The 21,667-nt window shown below is 43.6% G+C and overlaps 1 protein-coding gene across 2 annotated transcripts in view; it reads right to left on the reverse strand.

Annotated features, from left to right (window-relative positions):
• The window catches only part of SAP30BP (SAP30 binding protein), a 263,859-nt gene that overhangs the window by 11,931 nt on the left and 230,261 nt on the right, over positions 1–21,667 (reverse strand). For both annotated transcript variants that reach the window (XM_085616988.1, XM_085616989.1), the window contains one exon: positions 7,500–7,588. In XM_085616988.1, coding sequence (XP_085473114.1) covers positions 7,500–7,588 — 89 coding nt within the window. The remainder of the gene's footprint in view (positions 1–7,499; positions 7,589–21,667) is intronic.

Consider the following 21,667-nt stretch of genomic DNA (forward strand, 5'->3'; position numbering starts at 1 on the left):
GCGTCGGCTGCGGCTCCGCGAGCGATCCTTGGACCTCCTCCTGGACCGGGATCGCGCACGACGCGGAGCCGAGTGGCGAAGCTCGAGAAGCTTGCGGGACCGCTCCCGCCTAGCCTTCGAAGTCAGGGCCTGGCAATCGGAGCACGACTCCGCGTCGTGGTCGGGGCCTAAACAGTAAAGGCACCGGCGGTGGTGATCGGTCACCGACATCAGTCGATGGCAATCATCGCAAGCCTTGAACCCAGGCATCCTACCGGCACCAGACGTCGATTGACAGGATCAAAAAGGATCAAAAAAGATTTAGTCAAAAAAGACTAAAAGGGGTAGCTCTCCCGGATCTGCGCTTACTGGCGCGGAAAAAAGAAGAACTGATGTCAGCGCGCGAGGGCGGCGTCTAAGTTCTCCGACGACGTCATTCCGGCGCACGACGCCGACGACGGACGCGGAGCCGCAGACGACGCCTAGCGACACGCAAGGGGTATTGCTGACGAAAAATCTTCCGGATCCAGTCTGACGCCTGGGGATATTCTAAGGTGAGGAATCTAACTAACGTGTTTCTTTCAGATGCCCTCTATTCCCTAGTCCTCAAATGTTCAGGTTCTGCACTGAAAGAAGACTTCCTCTTTGGTTCTTCAGAAAACTAGGCGATTCGCAGGTCGTCTGCTAGGTTTAAGCTCCCATGACCACAAATAGCAGTACCAGTCCTGTTACCCTCCCTTCTTTTGTGCTACAGATTTCCAACACCATTACACAGGAGGAGAAGTGTGATCCTAAAGGCCCTGTGGGCTTTAAGTTCGCCGCTGAAGCCATTCTTGGCAAGGCCCATATTGCTGCAGGTCGCTGCTAGTCAGAGAGTGATGGGCGCCTGACACAGGTCTTCACAAAAGGGGGTTATCTGGGAGAGAAATAGCATGATTGTAAGGCCTCAGTAATAGGAGAGTGAACAGAGTGTGATTTGTCTATGGGAAGCATATCAGAAGAACAACAGTATCATAGCGCTTAAATGTAGATGAAAGATCACACATTTCCAGCACTTGCTCTCTCCTCCAGAGAAACATCCACATGTGATCTACCACGATGGCCCTTCGTAGGCCTTGGCTCTTGCATTTTATGTGTGGAAAATATGTATTTATTAATTTGAAAAATCTTTTGCAGGGACTAGGAGCATATACTTTTTGCTTCATAAAACACAGCCTGCAACACCGACTCTCTGAATTTCCTTATGCAGCCCACTGTGATAGTGATGCCAATCTGACAGTACTGCTAAGCGAGAAACAATAGGAGCGCTAGACCCACTATTTCAACTTTGTTGTACTGGTGCAACATTTCTGAGATCAAACAGGTCACCTGAATCATTAGTGCTGAAATGAGCGCTTTCAGCTCTTGGGCAATGTACTGGGCTGTCAACAGTGGCTTGTCCAACGTTGTCTCCCTGAAAAGAAAACTGCTCTCCCCGATCTCTCCAATGGGTCTCAGATAAGAATTTACCATATATCACGGCGACCATCTAGTTGGGCTAGAAGAATTTTACTTGGACTGATGCAGAATAAATAATGATATGGAATGTAGGAATTCCTGAGGTGCTCGTACAAGGCTGAGATAAATAATACACTGAACTCGTTTTGAGCCTTCCTCTCAGAGATATACAATTAAGGATCTTGCTGGTCTATGGTTGCCACAAAACGTACTTGAAGACTAGAGCATTTTATTTCAAGGGAGTGCATTTTGCAGTTCTCCCTTTCAATAAGATGTATGAGCCTCTGTAGATTGAGGTACCAGGTTCTAGACTCAGCAGGGACGCTCAATAGCCTGAGATTCTGGGCAAATCACTTAATCCACCCGTGCCTAACAAAAAGGAACGTGTCAGTCTAACACAACTGGTGCTCATGTACAGCGCTCTGTTACCTTTGGGAAGAGTTCGCGCTATATTAAACCAAAAAAGAATGCATTATCGTGGACCGTTTTTAGAATGTCATTATGAAAAATATCTAGATGCTTTATGATAAACAGAAAGTTGTGACAATATGCCATTGTATCCAACACCCTTAATATATATTTATATTTTATTTGTGCCTACAAATTGCTGGTGCTGACTGGTGGGCACTTCAAAGCCCTTTGCATGGAGGTTTAAGGCCATCAAGGACAGAGCACTGAATCAACTAGGGCGTGCTGTTATCAACAACTCACTCTTTCAAGAGAGCAGTCAGGTTTGATGTAATTCAAATGTCTATCAGAGCAGAAGCATCTTTAGGGATTTCCAAGGATCCCATGAAAGGGTAGAGGGAGTGTTTTCGGTCTTCGAAAAAGGATTGCTATTGGCTTGGGATTTTGTAGCAAACATGCTCCATATAATGCAAGAGTTTCATTTTTTTCTTTTAGTAATACCGTTATACAAGGACTGTGTTATAGCGAATACTGTCTTCAAAGTTTTATAATTCTGGTGAGATTCCTTTTTACCACCACGGCCAATAAAAACAGCAAAGGCTGTGATTGCTGATGCATGATGCTTGGATTCGTCTAATCAATTGCAAAGACAGCATTTCTCCAACTCTCTTATTCACACGTCACTGAAAGGAATTGGTATATGAATGCACGTTGAATTCATAAATGGCTGTGGTGGACTACAACAGTGTAGAAATTCTCCGACAGGCCTGGGAATATTAAACACGTTTTCTGTGCAACTTCGGAACTGCTATTTTACGTAAAAGGGAATGAGCATAAACGTTCTTTTAAATTAGAAAATATTTTTTAAATAAAAGTTTTCAGGAACTTCTCAAATGTGGATAATTATTTGAAGGATGTCATTCTAAAATTTCGTTAAAACAAATGGAAATAACTAGGTCTTTGGCATAAATCCAGAGGAGTTCTGCATTTGGCTGCATACACAAACAAGCATTTGCAATGTAATAGGTCTCGCATTAACGCAGAACTGGGAAGAGAAAACAATGGTTGACAGAACACAGCCAGGGGTGTCCAAACAGTGGATACTGTTTACCAGCTAAACGTTACTACAAGGCAGTTAACGGACACAAATTCTGACCCACGCTTATCTTCCAGGTACAATCCCCTTTTCTGGACACAATACATTTCTACATTTAATTAATGAAAACATTGCATCAAAAACTGGAATTTACAGATAACTACAATATCTTTGACAAAACAAACAGATGTTAAACTTTCCTCCTAACACATCACTTAACAATGGTTGCCGTAAGTGGTTAGTGACCATGTAGTTCATTTATAGCTCTGAAGCATAACAAGTCAATGGCTCACTTTAATTGTTATGCTTGCAAGTGATCAAACATTGCATTTTGTTTTTTGCAGTTCTATATAGCGAGAACTCACCTCGAAGGTATCGGAGCGCTTTACATGAGAACCAGTTACATTACACAAGGTCAAATATATATATATTTTTTAAGGCACCGGGAGATTAAGTGATTTGCCCATAATCAAAGGATGTTGAACTGATGCTGAGACGCCAACATGATTCCCCAGCTCCAAAAGCAACAACTTTGCCTGTAAAACAGCATCAGCCTTCCAACACCACATCCTCCCTCCATTTATGACCTTGATGAGTTACTAGAGTCAGGTAGGGCCTCAGTGGGCCAGCATGTCACTAGGTACATTTGGGGGCATGTTAAATGAGCAGTCAATCATCGGACTTGGCAATAGTCTTGATGAATTACACATCATCCTATATCTAGTTTCGACCTTCAATTAAGAGGCATTTATAGAGCCCAACTGCAGCTGCTGCTTAAGAAGAAGTGTCCTGCTGTTTGCGCAAGTCAGTATCAGGTGGGATCGGCGGTTATATCTCAAACAGCACTGTGTTCGGCGGAGTCTGGAACAGGCTTTCGCTGTGGAGAGAGGATGGGAGAGCATTCCTGAAGCCAGGAGCCAGAACAGAGAAAGACCTGCCCCCCTAATCGGGATTTATGGTATTAAGGGATGCACAGAAGGTTGTGGTCAGAGGAGCGAAGAGCCCTTAAAGGAGCGCAGCACTTGAGTTTGGCTTGAATTAATCTGGGGCCCTTCTGGTGGACTGCTCTGTGGGTGATCAGAAGTATTTTGAATTTGATCCTGGACTTGATCAGGAGCTAGTGTAGCTCTTTGGGACCTTTTCTAACAGACTGACATTTAGGGATATTCAGGATGATCCTAGCTCCGGCATTTTGTACTCGCTGCAGTCGAGACAGCAGATTCATGGGGGCACCAATATAAAATAGGTTTGCATTGTCCAACCTGTAGGTGATAAGTGAGTGTACAATCCCCTTGCGAGTGTGAATGGGAAGATATTTTAAGAGCTTTCTTATTGATATTAGCAGACAAAGCAAGTGACGTGGGGTTTGAAGGACAGTGCAGTGTCTATCAAGACTCCCAGGTTCCTGACGACTGAGGAAGGGATCGAAGCAGGTCCTAAGTCAGAAGGCCAGAGACAGAGTCGGGAGGGGAGGAGGAGCTGAACATCAAGATTTCAGTTCTGTCAGAGATGAGTAGTAGACAGCCATCATGCATCCTTGGAGAGGAAGCATTTGATTACTAGAGCAAGTGAGGACCTTGGTTAGTAAGCAGTTAGTCTATGTGCCCTGGGAAGGCCTTAGTAAGCTTATATTCACTCACTTGAGCCTGACAGCCTAGGTCAGCAAACAGCTATCATTTGAAAAAGGTATGCCCCTTGTCACTGAACAGCTGGTAACTAGCCTCAGTGATTGCCTTGATGAGTGAGCGGTCAATCCGAGGATGTCTTTTGATGCCAAATAAAAGCAGATCCACTCATTACCGTGTGAAAAAGTAATAGAAGCATACATCGTGATGTCCTTTGTGAGCAAGGAGTAGCTCAATGGATCCAATTGTGGACTCCATGAGAAGCACTGGATCACTGTCCTCATTTATGATCAGTGAACAAACAAGAGAATCATCTCCTTCAGGAGTCATGGAGACGAAAGAGTGGGATCATGAAAGACTGCAACATCACCAGATAGGCATGACCAAGTGTCATTTCACATGAATCTAATATGAGCTTCAGAACACCTACCCCACTGACTTGAATTGTAGATTTAAACTGCCTGGAATTTGACTACTACTGGTTACATGAAGCAGATCACCAATTATGTAGTGTTACAGATCCGGAACTTGCACTCTAAGAATTCTGTGTTGGCGACAGAAAAGGGAAGTAGGAGACAAAATAAGTCATAGAAATGCCAGGACAGTTGCAATCCAACATTCTTCAGAATTTCGCCCTTATTTTTGTATAGTAAATATGATTCATGGTGATCTCCGACAAACTTTTCTTAAATTTTTTTAAAATAGGAACAAATCTGTATCCATTCGAACATGTCCTCTGTCTCTGAAGGCAGCAACAATTGGTTTAGCCCTTCCCATGGTTAAACAACAATGACGCCACCTAACACCAAAGGTGAAAACTGCTTGGGGGAAGGGGATGGTGTTAAGCAAATTTGTATTCTTAACAGTGGCTCTCTGCAAATTTAACGCGCAAGATGCTAAGCAGTGCACTTCGGTGCCACCTCCTGAGCAAACTAGGTCAGACTCCTACATGGTCTACTGTTTCAGTTTCAAACTGTTATAAGGAAAACAGTTTCCCCAAGTGTCGCTGGCAGGCTGCAACATGCCTTCCTGCCACGGGCGCAGAATCGAGCTCCAGTGTGCTCAGACTTGTTATTAAAGCTGCTCACCAGAGAGTGACTCTTGCAGGGAAAGGAATGGATTTATCCCAGGCCCTTTTATCACACTTACATTCTGCATTCCTCAGCCTCTTGCATGGCTATTACTCATCCAACGGTGTCACTCCATGAGAAGGTTACACAGCCAGCCCATGCCAGAGAGCAAGGTCGGGAGAGTAAGAATGTGTACAGAGGCAACGAACCAATGGTCAGAGGACCAACAGCACAGAAAGACTTACTAGAAGCCTGGAGGAGGGTAGAGCTGTGTGTGGCCACGAGGGGTTGGCATCTTTGCACTAGGAGTGCAGGACTAGGCATGACTATACTACTAAAAGAGGGGGATGCGTGAAGAACTGGGGGCACGGGAGGCTGTGTTTGTATGTGACCTGGCCACAAGTAGGAACACTGCAATAGTGCGCAGCTGTGCGTTACTAAATTAAGAAAACAGGTTACGTTAGTTGAAATGGATACATGGTGCTATGGACGAGTCACACACGTCTGGATACAAGGTAAGAACGAATGTGCAAAGGACTGATTATTAATAAGCAGAGTAACAGCCAGTGAGCTGCGATTTGTACTTTAATTTTAAAAGGTATTTCAAATTAATGATAAACCTCCCAAAATTTGCAGCAGAAAGTTGTAAATTAAGATATTTGTCTTTATGGCGCCCTTCCAATATTGTTACGGCCTGGGAGCTCTGTGGGCAGTCTGGATGTGTGGGTAACACCGCACTGGGAATACGCAGAACACAAATTGGATAAGTTGGGTATTTGTAGAGGGATAATACGTGGAAGCACACAAGAGTCTGAAAGGGCAGACAAAAGGCTGGGAACGGCCATAAGAGTGAGGACAAGTGAAAGTGATGAGCGGCTACAATCACTGATTACGGATTGGCGAAATAGTCACTGGAAGAGAAGCTGGAGAGTAAACAGGTGACTGCTCCGGCAAGAACACTGAATCAATCAGAATTATCACCCAATCTGGTGGACTTTCAAAGATATAATCAGGAATTCCAATCACCCATTTATTTACCATGACTGATTAGTTTTGGGTAGTGGCCGAGTAGGGTTAGGGATGAGATAAAAACTCATTGAAAACTAATCCAGACAACGAATTCTGTGAGTTATCTTGGCACAAAAAGTGACTTTGCAGTTAACAAAAAACATGTATTCTCTCTTTTCTATTGTTGGCATTCCTAAAGCGCATAGCTACCCAAAGGGCTTCCGAGCACTAGGCCTACCAGAAATAGACTCGCAGAAAAAGACCCATGTACTTAGCCAAACAGCAACGTCTTCAATCATTTCCTGAGGCTCAGCGACTCTTTATTCCTCCTTAAAGTTTCAGGTAGCGCATTCCATATTTTTAGGGCTAAGTAGGAGAAAGATCATCCTCCACTCTACTTTATGTTCTTCGCAAAGTAAGTCAATGCCCATTCACTCCCTTGGTCATTTAGATGCGGTTCACACTTTTCCACCCTAACAGGAGACACCCCCTTCCTCATTATCCCATCTACTTAAATACTTCTTTCTTAAACTTAAGTTTGTAGGAAGATCATTCCCTCAGCGCATAGAGCTCCCAGGTATGCTTCTTCATGGCTACCACGGAGGCCTCTGCCTCTACTCTAAAGTCTATCTCTTTCTCTAAGGCCTCGTGGGCACTACACCGTATCTGTTGCAATGATGTATGAGATACACCTCTCCTGCTCGTCCCAGAGAAACGTTGGAGCATCCTGGTTTGTATAGTACAGGATTTATCAAGCGCCTTTGGTCTATGAACATTAGCAATTAACTCTATGCGTCTAATCATCCAATCCTCTACCTGCAAGTGGTTTGAGCATCTGCCAGCTGGTTCTGGGGGTATCTTGATTTCATCTGGAGACATATTCCTCACTCTCTCGGAAAAGGAAGCTAAAGGAGGTAGCAGAGATACGAAAAGAGAGCAGGGCATGAGATCAATTAGTGGACCAAGAAAAACAGAGACAATGCACATAAACATCAAACCTGGCATGGCAGTGTCAGGGTGGGAGGACTCTCTTTCCCACTTCTTCCACTGATACTTGCCCTAACGGCAAGATGATGCCACCACTCCACAATAGACAGCGAAATAGTCAGTTAGTAAGAAGTCTACTTACACATTAAAAAATACTTGGTATACAAGTGCTCATTTACATACAACTCATAAAACGCATGCTCTAGGATTCCTGAAACATGCACTTCACACTTAATAATGCAATTTTATATTTGAGATAACAACCATCACAATATGGCTTTTGTGGTAGTGTCGAGGCTCAAATGCGGGGCAAAACAGCGAGCACAATGCAGCAGCGCAGCTAGACACTGAGACAGCAAACATTTGTTAAAGATATGAACGACGGCAGCAAAATTATACACTGATGGTTATTTAGAAGGATGGTACTGGGCAGGGGCCTCCTCAATGTCAAGATGCACCAATAAAACAGCAAACATTTGTAAAACAATAGAGGATAATTACACTAATAGAGATGCATAGAATTGTGCAAAACTCCCTAAAATGTCATCGGTACTGCACAATATTTTGCTGCTATAATGTTCGATTTCAATCAATTCTGCTCATGGGCAGAACAACCATATGATGGCTCTGCACAGAATCAGACACCTATATTTCCAAGTAAAAGCATTAAAGGGCCAATCAATTAGCATTCAGGCGCTATATATAAAAAAAACACGAACATCTGTAGATACATGGGAAACATTCTACTTCCAAGGAGTACACCAGACCAGTTGAAAGACTATTCATGAAATAGAAAGGTCTTGGCAAATTCCACAAGGTAGATTATGAAGAGAATCTCTCCTTTCAATAAACCGTGGAAATGTTAGGCTGCCCTTCTCAATGCCACATTTACATAGAAAAGGGATGATAGAGTCATCAGTTTCGATATACATTTTTGTTCATTATTCCTTGAAACAAGTATCACCAACCTATACAGGGGTTTGAAGTGGCATCATGGATTCCTTTATCAAGTCTAAACTTACTGCAATAAAATATTGCGACCGCAATGATACTTTTTAACCATTAGCTTAACGTTAGAACGAGGTCATAAAATAAGTAAGGGTCTGGACAAAAAATGGGTTAATATTTAATTAGCATGGTGTTATAAGTAGTCATCGGTAACTGTTAAAAAAAATAATTTGCACAGGTCTAAAGGTCCGACACCCGTTATCAACAAATTTGACTAAACCATAGAAATTGCAGGTTATGGTTGGTGCACTTGATAAAATAAAAGCAGATATTCTGTCTCTGAACATCAGGACTGAAGTCTAGAGGTCTGGAGTGCCTATAGCAGTATAGAAGGAAACCCTAAATAGCTTCTTCCAAATCCAAAGTCTCCCTCTGTGATAAGTTTGCGCACAAGCAGAATAAAAAAGCTAAGGTGTCAACAAAGCAAAACCCACAACTGGCAAAATGCAACATTGCCTGAGGGCCAGCATCTCCATTATACCACCACTCACTACCCCAAGCAGACAACGCCTCCTAACTGAACAAGATGGATTTAGCTTTAACATCAATGGCATAGTATATTTTGGGACTTTCAATGTAGCGTTGTTAGTCGATGACTGTTCTTTGAAGAGTTTTATTTTGCTCTGCAGTTGGATGCAAAATCATTAATTCAACTGGGATCAGAATAGAGGATTTGGATGTTGGGGAAACCCAGTTCACGACAAGAGGACAATCTGTTGAACTAAAAGAGTGGTTGAATTTCTTCCTCAGATGAATCAGTCAAGCGGGCCCTCTGTGCCTAAATAGCCATTCCCTGGGTGGTGGCAGCATAGACTCAAAGCTCACTGCTCATGATGGCCTCTGAAGTCAAGAGTGCTTTTCTTTCGTCCTCTGGAAGCATATTCTGTTTATGTACATTCATTTAGCACACTCCAACTGTGGGTGGGAACAGGGCACAGAACACAACTGAACTAAGCAATGATGCTTTCAAAAAAACAAAAACAAATCTGTTTGGGAGAGAACCAAGCTCAGGACGTCTAAATACTGCTCAATTCATATAAAATGAATTGGAAAGAAAAAGAAAGGAGCAACGGGCACAATCATACGGACTACTGTATGCCCTAAAACACTAAATTGCCAACAAGATACAGAAAGACATTTTGTGTATATATCGCCTTGCGAAAAGAAAGATGATGGATTCTAAGCATCGTGATTTATCACTAAGTGACAGTCTGACGAGGCAGCTGCTTTTATTTCTACCGCTTTTGAAACCAGTTCTATATGCTACAGGGCCGTTAAACCGTTAATATATTCTTTGACAGGACATCGAATCGCAGGTATTTGTTAGTTGCAGAATACAAAAGACAGCAGTGCATACTTTAATGCATGCTTTTGTGTTTGCTAAATAATTTTCCCTCGAGCTACCTTACTCCCCCTGAATGGTACCGTGTCCGGTATACCTGCTGCCGAGTGCAACAGACGAATACAAGGTCTGTGACCCAGGATTAGCCTGAAATCTGGTGCCGAGCATGGCCTGGCTTGGATCCAGAGTCTGGCTCGTAAATGTCGCTTCACTCTATGGATACCAGTAAACGCCATGAAAGGAGGTGAGCAGCTCTGCAAGACTAATGTGCTGGTCACCAAACTGTGGTGCGGGGGGCGATATTTGCATGAGGTAATCCGATGCCCAAAACACTTGGACAACAAATCCACTTTCTATAGAGGACAAAGTCACAGAAAAGAAACGAGCCCTTTGGCATCTTGACAGGACAGCAGAGTGCTAGGCCAAGAGCTTAATCTGGGCGGGGTCGTGAGTGGGGGTGGGGGGTTCATTCCTGGATGCAGGCTGTCTTGGCACACTGTCTTCAGACAGCCTCCGACCAAAGATCCCTCCTCCGTATAAACCTCTCTCCGGTCTCGCCCTGAATCATAACAGAACAGGCTTCCCTTTGTGCACTGCTCACAATGAAATCTGCGCGTTGGAGCTCGAACCCAAAGTCCAAAATGTGCCTTTACTTCTAGGGTCAAACAACTCCCAGCACCAACCGCTGCCAGGAAACCCTGCACAGCCTCACCCCAGAAGCAGAAACAAGCATTGGCAAACCAATATGCCTGGTGTCTGTTTCCAGCGTTTTGCCTTCCCAATGGTTGTTCTCTTTTGTTAAGTGTTTGGTGGCAGGGATTGGGGGGGGGGGGGGGGGGGGCGGTTTGGCGCTTCTGGGCCTGGTTTAAAAGGCAAAAGATTTTTTGGGTCTCAAAAATCACACAATGCCATAGTAGCCTCAGGCCCACAAAGTAAACTACTTTGTGCATTGATGTACTACACAGTGAAGTTAACCAATTACTGAAGTGAACTGAACCACTGCTGTATGCTGAAGTGGGCGGAATTAAAAATGTGAATGACAAATAACGTATCACTAGATGAAGGGCTGGCAGAAATCCCCAATAGCTAAGTAAATGACACATATAATTTCAGTAAAATCAAAAGATCTTGATAAACGCCACACCTAAAAAAACAGTCGGATACACCTCCCCCTGCCCCCACAAACAGCCATTCTTTAGCCCATAGGGAGTGGCGCCAGGATGTACGCAAGCCTTCTCCCACCCTTGGCACACGCACACTCACTGCAAATTTCTTGGCTTGGTCTCACCTTGTAAATACTGTAACTATGCCTGCAAGCTACAGGATTTCACAGGAGTACGAAAGCTTTTAGAACAGACGGTCCTGAGAGAAGCTGTGAGTCAGAGTGCTGATTCAGCTGAAATGTTCTTAAAGAAGTCAGCAGAATGCAACATCAACACTAAAATGTTTCTCCTATGCAAAGTTCTCAACACCTGCACCACCCTCCTTCACACTAGTCTCCCTTTCCGGTTTGTTACTGCACAGAGTTCTTAATAAAAGGAAGGGCACAGAAACTGGATTCACAAAATTAGAAAAAGAACCCTAATCCAGATCAACGAATGTGAAAAAACAATCAAAGTCTTAGATTGGGCAGGTAGGTTAGGGAAAAATCTCAGAGGTGCTTGGAAAGTAGGGTCAAAGAACTCTTAGGGAGGGCGCGGTCATGGAGTACTTAGGAACGGTCAGAGACGCCATGGAGGATAGGCAACGAGATACCAGGGGCTAAAGGGTGAGAAAAAAAATTACAGTGAGTTTAGGGGGAAGACCATCCTAGAAGAAAAGTCATAGGGTATTTAGGGTCGGTCACAGCCTGGGAAGGAAGGTCACAAAGCAAGCATCAGTAAGGTGCAGATGATGGATCACATTTGTGTTTAATGGGGGTACAACTCTTGGAAATGCAGATGGATGTTTAGGAGAAGTAAGGGACTGAGAGGAACGCTCACAATGTTGTGTCTCTAAACAGCGCTCCAGGCACTCTCTTGACTCCCTATATGCCTTTGCTGTCAATAACATCCACTCATGACCACCGCCTTGGCTGTCAATACTCACTTATCCATATCGATTTTGAACCACCTTGTTTCTGGAGAATACAATCTGTCCTCTATTGCATCGAATCCCTCTCTGCTAATTCCATCTTCATGGGCACCCTACTTATTGGGCAGTCGGTATCCACACATGCCTCTAATGTTCGTGACTTGATTATTGAGAACTTCATACATATCTTCGCTCCCATATGGACATGGCTCAAACAGGCTTCTTAGGCATCTGCCCAGCAGTCTTCTCTGAGAAAGAAAAGGTGTCCCAAAAGGCTTTAGGGTGGTAGGTGTGCCCTCAGCCATAGTCTCATGTACAACTCTCAATGCACCACCAACACATTATTGGTTTATCACCTGATAATCACTAGTTTAACCTCATACTTTCTGGGCTAATCAAATAAAACACATGATATTTTCTTTAAACAAATCAATGACGTTGCCCAACATCAGTTGGCCACATCAAACTAGGAACTCCTTGGCGACCAACATCTGGACTGATGATTCCTCCAAGGATAAAATCAAATCAAAATCTTTATTCGGTTTCACATAGATAAAACCATAAAAGTTGCAAGAGATCCAAATTACATTAAAACCATGATTCCATAAAATAAAAAGCCTGGTAAAATATGATAAGAAATCATTGCACAACCTCCCATATTAATCTCTAGCAATAAGGTGCACAATGCAGAGTCAAGCAGTATCCCCCTTAGATTGATACTGTCCTACCAGGGTATCCTGATCCTCAGACTTTTATCTCCTTCATGGTTCCTCAATCAGAGAGCTAGTTATCCAAACAAGTCCTAGTTTTCACAGTGGATTTTAGGTAGCCAACAATAAAAAATATACAATCCACCTTCCACAGTTGAAGATACAGGAGAGCTGGACGAGCCGGATTAAAATTCATCCTCTTTAAAATAGGGACTAAAAAGTACCTTCGCGGTACCACGAAGAATTTACACAAAAGCATAAAATGTAGCAAATCCTGTGGAGACTGTCGCAACAACAGGGAGCTAACAATTGACCTCTACTGCACCCTCTTGGACTGGATAGCAGGAGGTGAAAAAGACCCAGGCGCAACCAGGTCAATAAAAAACGCTCATAGGTGGATAAAGACCCCAGGAGGTAAGACTCAGTAGATGGAGTTGTTTGGAGCATTAAAAATATGCGACTCCGTTTACACAATTCCCGCTCATCCCTATCCAGTTTCCTTAAACTAATGAAGGATTCCCTAATTATCTCCACATCCTTTTTAACAATAGTTTCGGGATTGGAGTATGAACCAGCACGCCCTAACTCTTCAAAGCTACTTTTGGTATATTTAAGTCACAGTATTCGGACATGTTGTCAAGGGACATACACTCTTTTAAAATCAGGTGGCTAAGAATTAATTCTTTATTCATCAAACACTTTAGCCAAAACACAAGGGGGCACAGTGCCAGGATGTCACTTAAATAGGGCACCCCCAGTTCCTCGCGGACCACTAGATTGGACAGACCACGCGGAACACACAGCAGACGCTTCAAAAAGGGTTCTCAGCCACCTGTAGTGAGTCTGCGGCGGTATGCCCCCAAATTTCGCTTCTGTAACTGGCTATAGCTACACTTTTTGCTTGGTAAACTTTCAGCATAGCTGCAATTGGTATCTTACCTAATTTAGAGGCAAAGTTGAAAATGGCCGCATTCACAGACCAGATCCCCCTTTTTCCTATGGATCAATAGTCCCCATTTTATTTGATCGTCTAGTAAGACCCCTAGGTAAGAAAAAACGTCAGTACGGGGGGCTTTGGCAGGGCCTACTCTAAATTTAAAACTTCTTTTAGGGCAAGTCCCCACCTATAGGATTTAGAGTTGTTAATTGATAGGTCTCGTTCCGACATGAAGTTTGAAAAGGCATCTAAGTGAGATTGCAGACCTCTAGCAGTCCTGGATAAGAGAACTGCGTCATCCGCATATAGAAGGACGGGGAGACCACGTCGCCCTACATACGGATAATCTACCCCGTAGCTAAGCTCTATCAAGTTCATTGATATAAAGATTAAACAAAAATGGGGCCAAAATACAGCCTTGCCGTACACCCCTCTTTATATCAAAGTCCCGCGAAACACGGAGGTCCTGGGAAAATCTGACATTGGCCTTGGTTGCCCTATGAAGGTCTTCAAGGAAGTTGACAATATTACTCTCTACCCCCATAACCCTCATAGACTGCCACAGTTTGACCCTATTCACACAATCAAATGCGGAAGACAAGTCCATGAAGGCTAGGTAGACAGTTCCAGGACGCGCAACAGTATATTTGCTTAATAACATGGTTAAGTTAAGGCATTGGGCCACGGTTGAACGGCCAGGGCGAAATCCAAACTGGATGTCAGAAATTATCTTGTGCTCCTCCGCCCAAGTGGACAATCTATCTAATAGTACGCGGCCCCGACTTTAACCACTGAATCAAGAAGTGAGATCGGCCTATAGCAATAAGTGCTATTACGATCACCCCTCTTGAAAACGGGTACTACAGTTGAGGTGCCCCGGACTCAGGGCAACCGTACCTGGCCGCTGCGTTAAACACAGCCACAAGGACCGGCGCCCAGAAAAATTGATCAGACTTAAAGAGATCTGGAGGAATGCCATCTGGTCCTGGAGCTTTGTTGCATGTTAGCCCAGCAAAGCCAACCTCAGCCTCTCCCTGTTCAAAAATCACAGCGGGGGCGTCCATATCATGGCCTATTTGACAGATTTGCTCCACTGGGCTTTCAAATATAGATTTAAAATGGAGCACCCATTCCTCATCTGTAATGTGTGAGCCTAGTTCGCCCCCTTCTTCATGTTCAAAGAGTGGTTTGTTGACAATGCTCCAAAACCTGGAGCTATTCCTAAGGGTACTCGACTCAATCAACTCCCTCCACGCCTACTTTCTTCAAAACACCCTTCCGTTTGGCCAATGTTATTTTGTACTCTTTGCGACAAGCTCTAACCAGTGATTGATTTCTCGGATTAACTGTCAAGGCTTCCTTCAGCTTTCTCGCCGCCTGGGAGCATGATGAATCAAACCATCTGGGGTAGAAATAGCTACTCTGCGAACCGGTGCACTTAAGAGTTCACCAACTTTAGTAGAAATAATATTATAAGCACTTATAACCTCTCCCAGGGAAGTGCCTGGAGAGGTACACCATTCAAGTTCGGTCGCACAGGATTCTCTTACTTCACAATAAAAATCATCTGGAGAGATCTGGGACCATTTGAGCAGTCGTTTGCCATCTGTTGGTCTTAGCGTACCCTTGTTTACCACACTTCTATTTCCCAGTAAAAGGGGACCACGCAGTTGGGACACAGAGCGGGTTATGGTCACTATAAGCACTTTCCAGGATAGTGAAACCACAAAATAAAGCTTGTAAGGAAGATTAAATTAAAATATAATCTATAAAAGAACCACTGCCTCTCACTTTAAAGGAAGGGACAGGAGCTATACTATGCGGGTCAGGTAAAGACATCAGATCAAATTCATTTAATAGGTTGTTTAATAGTACCCCCTGAATAAGATGTTCAAAATGGATCCCCCTCATCCGAGGTCAGCCTAAGTCAGCAGTACATGTTGTCCTTGGGTCTCCACATGGGTGGATATTAAAGTCACCCAGGACCATAAGGTTTTATAAATTAGAACTACAAGACTGCCTTATAAATGAACCCACACCTGGGGGGCATGCCACGGAAGTATAAAAATTTATGAGCCCCAATCTGTTAGCCCCCCTTTTTAGTACCAGAGCCTGCAGACATGGGTTGGATGACGACAAAACCTGTATCTGGCAGTCAACCGCCAGAGATATACAAGTAACAAGGCCACCCTTAGAGCTACTACCCACAGACGGAGAGGCTGGCACAAAAAAAGCCTTATAGCCCTCCAAAAATAAGTTACAATCCGCCAACCACGTTTCTTGCAAACAGATCACACTAAATTGTTTCACAAATTGCAACCAGATTGGATCATGGAACTTATTAGCCAAGCCATTTTCCACGATAAGATATCAGATACGCAAGGGTCCCCCCTAGACTTGCACTGAGGAATACTGCTTTTTAGGGTCGGCCTCAGTGACAGAGAGTGTGGGGCTCCTAAGTCAATCACACTCCTCCAACCCTGCTAATGGATAAAATCTATTAATTAACTCCAAAGTGAGAGGGGTGATATACTGGCGACCTGGCAGATGTATGGAGTGAACTGGGGGTGTAGGCAAATGCGCATATGCAGGCAGACATCTTTGTGACCACCCATCTAGGGGGGCTTCCATATTAATATTCGTGTGGGTATACCCTTGTGTCAGATTTATTTAAAAAACCGTGGTAAGGCCCTTACAAACGATCCGGAGCTGGGAAAAACAGGGTGTGTGTCCCTAAACAGGATCCTTCCAGCAAGATGTGGTCTATCAAAATTATTAACACAATCATCCATGCCAATTTTACAAGAGCTGCCTATCCAACTAACTCTACGCACCATGATGATACTTTATGCCACCCATCAACCCAGTGTGGTATTATTTGATAACTAGTGGAGAACTTTGTTCTTTAACTGGCTAAAATCCTCTTTATTTCCCAGAGGGGGAGGTGGAACATTCCCAAAACTACATTAGGAAAGGGGGGCGGGGGGGAGATTTAGGTGCTAGATCAATAACTGGTAAACTCTGTGGCTGAACCTCTGTTCCCCAGCATCAGACTCCATAGAGAATGACTTTCATCCGTAACCCGCGCCTGTTCAGGCGTCTCCCTACTCTTGTTTGGGCCTTTACTCGTTGTTGCACTCCCCCCCGTGCTAGAGGCTGCATCTGTGGTTGACTTTGTGGCTGTTCCGTATTAATGTTCGGCAAATTTGTCAGCAAAAAGGAGTCCCTTGTGGTACTCTGGCCCAAACTAGCCCTTGGCCCTCCTGTTAAGGGAGGTCGGTTAAAATTGTTCCGGGCAATCAGAGTCAGCCTCTCAAGAATCTGTCCCAGTTTTAGGTCCAGCAGACGAGTCATCACTGCCTGGAAGGCTTTCAAAGCCACCGTAGGATCAGTGGTGGGGATACCGAAGCGGGTGCCAAAGGTTTAAGAACCAAGTTGGGTTTCGATTTCTTCGCTTTACCTCCAATAGTTTGAGATTTCCTTTTAGTGCCAGCGCCTAACCTCAAATTCCCCTTAACGGCCAGATGTAGGTCTTCGCTTCTAGTGGTTGAAGATAGTTCCGTTGGCTTACTGGTTGAAATATCGGCATTTCCTTGTGAATGATTGGGATCACTGCCCCCCTTATTGCTTATTGTAATAACAGGCGAGAGAGGCCTTGGCATGTGCTTAAAAGGGACTATTAACAAGCTAGTTGCCCCAGCACTAGCCTGCGAGCCATAAAGAGTCCCAGAACCACTGGATAAGCTTAAAAGTTCATCATCACCTTCTATCCATGACACGTGAGAATCTACAAGTGGTGGATGAGAGATACTAGTTGGTGACCTAGAGAGACGCCTGTTAACCAACTCGATCTCCTTGTCTATCACTGCTGCTGCCCGCTGCAAAAAAGAGTCCATGGTAGATACTGAGGCAGTGGTACCAGTCTTTCCCCTCGCCATGGCTGATTCTACCTTGCGCCTTACCATGACTCAACAAACCGAAAGGCAAATGCAGGGAACTGCAGTCCCAAATAAAGATGACAAAGGTACAGCCCTGAGGGTGAAAGACGAACAAACACTCCAGTCACGAACTCAACCGCATTAAATATTCAAAAATAAAAGGGTGTTCAGAAGGTCAATTCAACCATAAGCCAAGGCCGGTCAACAACCTCCTTCGCTGATGAGAATATTCCAAGGGAGGGCAGGTACTTGGGAGGGACACAGCTCCTTTGAAGTCTTGCTCTCCATGGTTGCCGTGGTCAATTACGCGCAGGGATCCCGGATGTAGAACCAAGAGGGAGGGCCCAGCCTCGCCTGGCCTCACACGGGTCCGGGCACGCCCACGCACGGCGGGAGCCTAGGTGTGCCTTTATGCGCCGGCTGGCGGGAGAAACTGACTCGGTTCCTGCCACGATGTGCCCTGGATAATGCGGTCCTCCAAAGTGTGGCAAAGTGCAAAGTTCAAAGACGCTCAAGGGCTCCCCAGCTGCAGGAGCCCGGGCGTGCCTTTATGCACCGGCTGGCGCGAGAAACTGACGCGGCTCCTGCCGCAATGTGCCCTGGATACTGCAGTCCTCCAAAGTGCGGCAAAGTTCAAAGACACTCAAGGGCAAGGACCATTAAGGGATTGCGGAGTATAGGGACATTAGCTTTTTAATCTATTGAAGCACGACAAAGGATATCACTTAAATCTGCTGTTCTCTACTATCCCTGACCTTATAATCTCTGCTTACGTACAACTCTCCTGGAGAGAAGGTGCCCTTTACTTCATCACGGAGGATGAACTTGGTACTTAGCTCATCTGGCCTGTGGCTATGTAGCCCTTTCTTCAGTTGGAAACCTTGATAAACATTAAACCACCTACTTTTCGTCAGCCCCTTCCTATATAACTCTCAACATTTAGGCTCCTGGCCAGCATAATTACCCATGCTTAACACTTAAACTGACACATTTTGAGTGAAACTGAACTTTTCCACCAAATTTGAGCTAAGAAGGCTAAATAAACGGTAGGGGCACCCCCTACACAATAACTAAAAAAACTGAAAAGACCCAAGGACAGGAAACAAAGGTAACCTTTTTTGTCAAAAATGAGACATTACTCATTATCAGGGAAGGCTACTCTCAACTTTAATGAAAGTCAGACTTCACAGAATGCAGTCAAGGTACGCAATTACTTGCAATGTTCACATGTCAACAAGAAAAGAGTCCAAAACTCTGTATTTATTTCTATTTTAGAAGAGACACCCCATGGGACAACAGATATAGGAGTCCTGGAGTAACACGACAGCTATTTGTTGCATTTAAATGCCACCTGTATATGAAACCTCAAATGTAAAGCAGGCTAACCTATAGCTAACCCTTACACTTGGCTAAGTGCGACAGGAAGGAAAGGGCCGGTATCTCTCGGGCAGTTTGTGGATGTCCTCTGAGAAATATTGAATAGTGTAATGGTATTAGGAACATTATGTAGTTTAAATAATGGTCTCATCTCCTGTGAATATGAAAATCACGGATATCCTGAGGCCTATATTTTCAAATGTCGACAAGTTTCACTGTCCAAACTCTCTGGCAAATTAATTGAGACCAAAGAACAATAAAGCTTGCAGAGGTCATCCGCCAAATGCAGCTAGAAACAACCCAGCAAAAATTGCTTCTGAGTTGCAAAACACAAACCAAACCAGTATAAAAACTATTAGCAATAAAACCCTTGAAAGCAAGAGTCTGAAATACCCAAATCCATACCTGGCCAATCATACTAGGTTCACCTGCATTGGAAGGGTGCTTGAACAAGCAAAATCCTCCACACAACACACCACTTGTCAATCAAATTCAGTTTGTGTCACTCAATGTCGTACAGGACGGATAACACAAAAAGCTGCAGATTTTATTTTCAATCACAAAACAACCATTTATTTAGGTGTTGTATATCCTTCTCAAGATTTAAAAAAAAAAAAAAATTCCACCACCAGACCGCCCAATTGTAGCAAGTATTCATTCAGTACTTGAACCATTATCTAACTTTGCGACAACTTCTAGAGGGAATGTGCCATGCATCAGGCGTCCTTGAAGGCGCTCGAGAGTGTCTTACTCTGACGGAAGAAAATACAGTTTGCTGAAACTTCCCAGAAGATGGTGACACTGCACTAACATTTCACAAACAGCCTGGGCTGTGCACAACACTGCAGGAGAGGTCAATCCAGTAGTGTGTCAGGGTATGCGGGAGATTTTGTACACGTGCTGTCGCCACATATAGCACTCACTTATTGAGCTGTGTTAGTTGAACACAATGCAGGTTACCAGGCATTTTAGCGTACTAGATTCCCTAGATTGCGATGGGAAGCCTCATCAGTGTGTTGACTCCCCTTTTTGGCTTGTATATGTAATGTATAATAACAAGTGGCAGTATGGCATTATTGATGTAACTGTAAACCACACAAATGTTGTTCAGAAGCAAGCATATACCAACAAAGTTACACTTTTTGCTATAAACCAATAAAGACATTAAAAAAATCCAAAACACAACTTTTATAACTCCTAGGATTCAATGCATGTGTAATTTATGTTGCATTACTCGTTGAGCATCAGAAAGCCACCATAAAACTAGTTGTGCATTTCTACAGAGCATCGATTTGCCCATCCAATTTACGGTGGATAGTTCTGGAATATGTGACTCATACATTACATCAGGCTCTTACATATGAAAGAGGTGAAACGGATCTTCACCAAAGTCACAGATAAGTTTGGACTCAATGAAATGCTAAAGTGGAATTGTACTGCTGATGCAACATTGTTCACCTTGAAGTGAAGGCAGAGTACACTGTGTCCCTACACCTACCTGGCTACATTTTGTTAACATTGAATGTTACAGCCTTTTTATCTACCTATCCTCTGAAAATATTTGCTATTTAATAAGTTCTATTCTCTTTCAGCAGCCAGACGCTCTGCAAACAGGACAGATCTAGTTCAACATCTGCCTGTCTGGAGACTTTAAATTGGCTGCTAATGCGCCAAAGAGCAAAGTTTACGTTACTCTGCCATGCGCACAAAACATTATATAAAACTGGCCCAATAATTTTGCAAGACAGAGTAGAATTCTATTAGCCTAAACATGATCCGAGATCTCGGAATCTTGCACTGGTGAAAACTAGGTGAATACAGAAAGAATCGCTCATTTTCACACCATGCAGCGGTACAGTGGAAAATGTTACCACTAGATATAGGTATCATTAGAGACCATTTGGGGTTCAGGGAGAAGTTAACATGGTTGTTTAAGACATAATGATGCTGGTTTCTGCACCATTGAATACCTCAAGAAATGACAGGAAGCAAAACCAGCACCGTGATATCCCGTCGGGATGACTGATGCACTTTACAAAAACTGTAAATAAATAAATGGCATTATTTCAATTTAACGCAAGCATTATTTAGTAGTTATGGAGTATTATACAGACTAAGCGATAGCTCTTTTGGTAGTTATGATTTCTCATTGCATTTTTGAATGATTGACATTGCTGGTCTCATTCTAGACCCCAATGCTTTCACTGGTTTTTAATACTTATGCAATTATACTGGTCCGGTTTCTGTTTTGCCATTCAGCACTATCTGCATTTGGGAGACACCCTCTGTGGGCTTTACTGTCCTTTGGTCCTGATGAATGTGACACAAAATTATAGGCAATTATACATGTCAACCTTTGTTAATTTAGGCATAACATATCCATGATTTGAATTTGTTCAGCTCAGGAGATATTTATTAAAACTACAAACGTTTAACTGATACATTTTTATTATTGCCTTTACAATATTGGGTAATTCACATCAAAGACATTCAGAAATTGGCCTGGAGATAACGGTCTTCTCTTCATGTCGCATTAAGCCAAGTGTAAGATTAGGTCTATACTTCTATTGGGGAGATTGTGAATACAACAAACAGCTCTCTTATTGCTTAAA

Source organism: Triturus cristatus, chromosome 7 (assembly GCF_964204655.1).
Source record: "Triturus cristatus chromosome 7, aTriCri1.1, whole genome shotgun sequence".
Classification (NCBI taxonomy): Eukaryota; Metazoa; Chordata; class Amphibia; order Caudata; family Salamandridae; genus Triturus; species Triturus cristatus.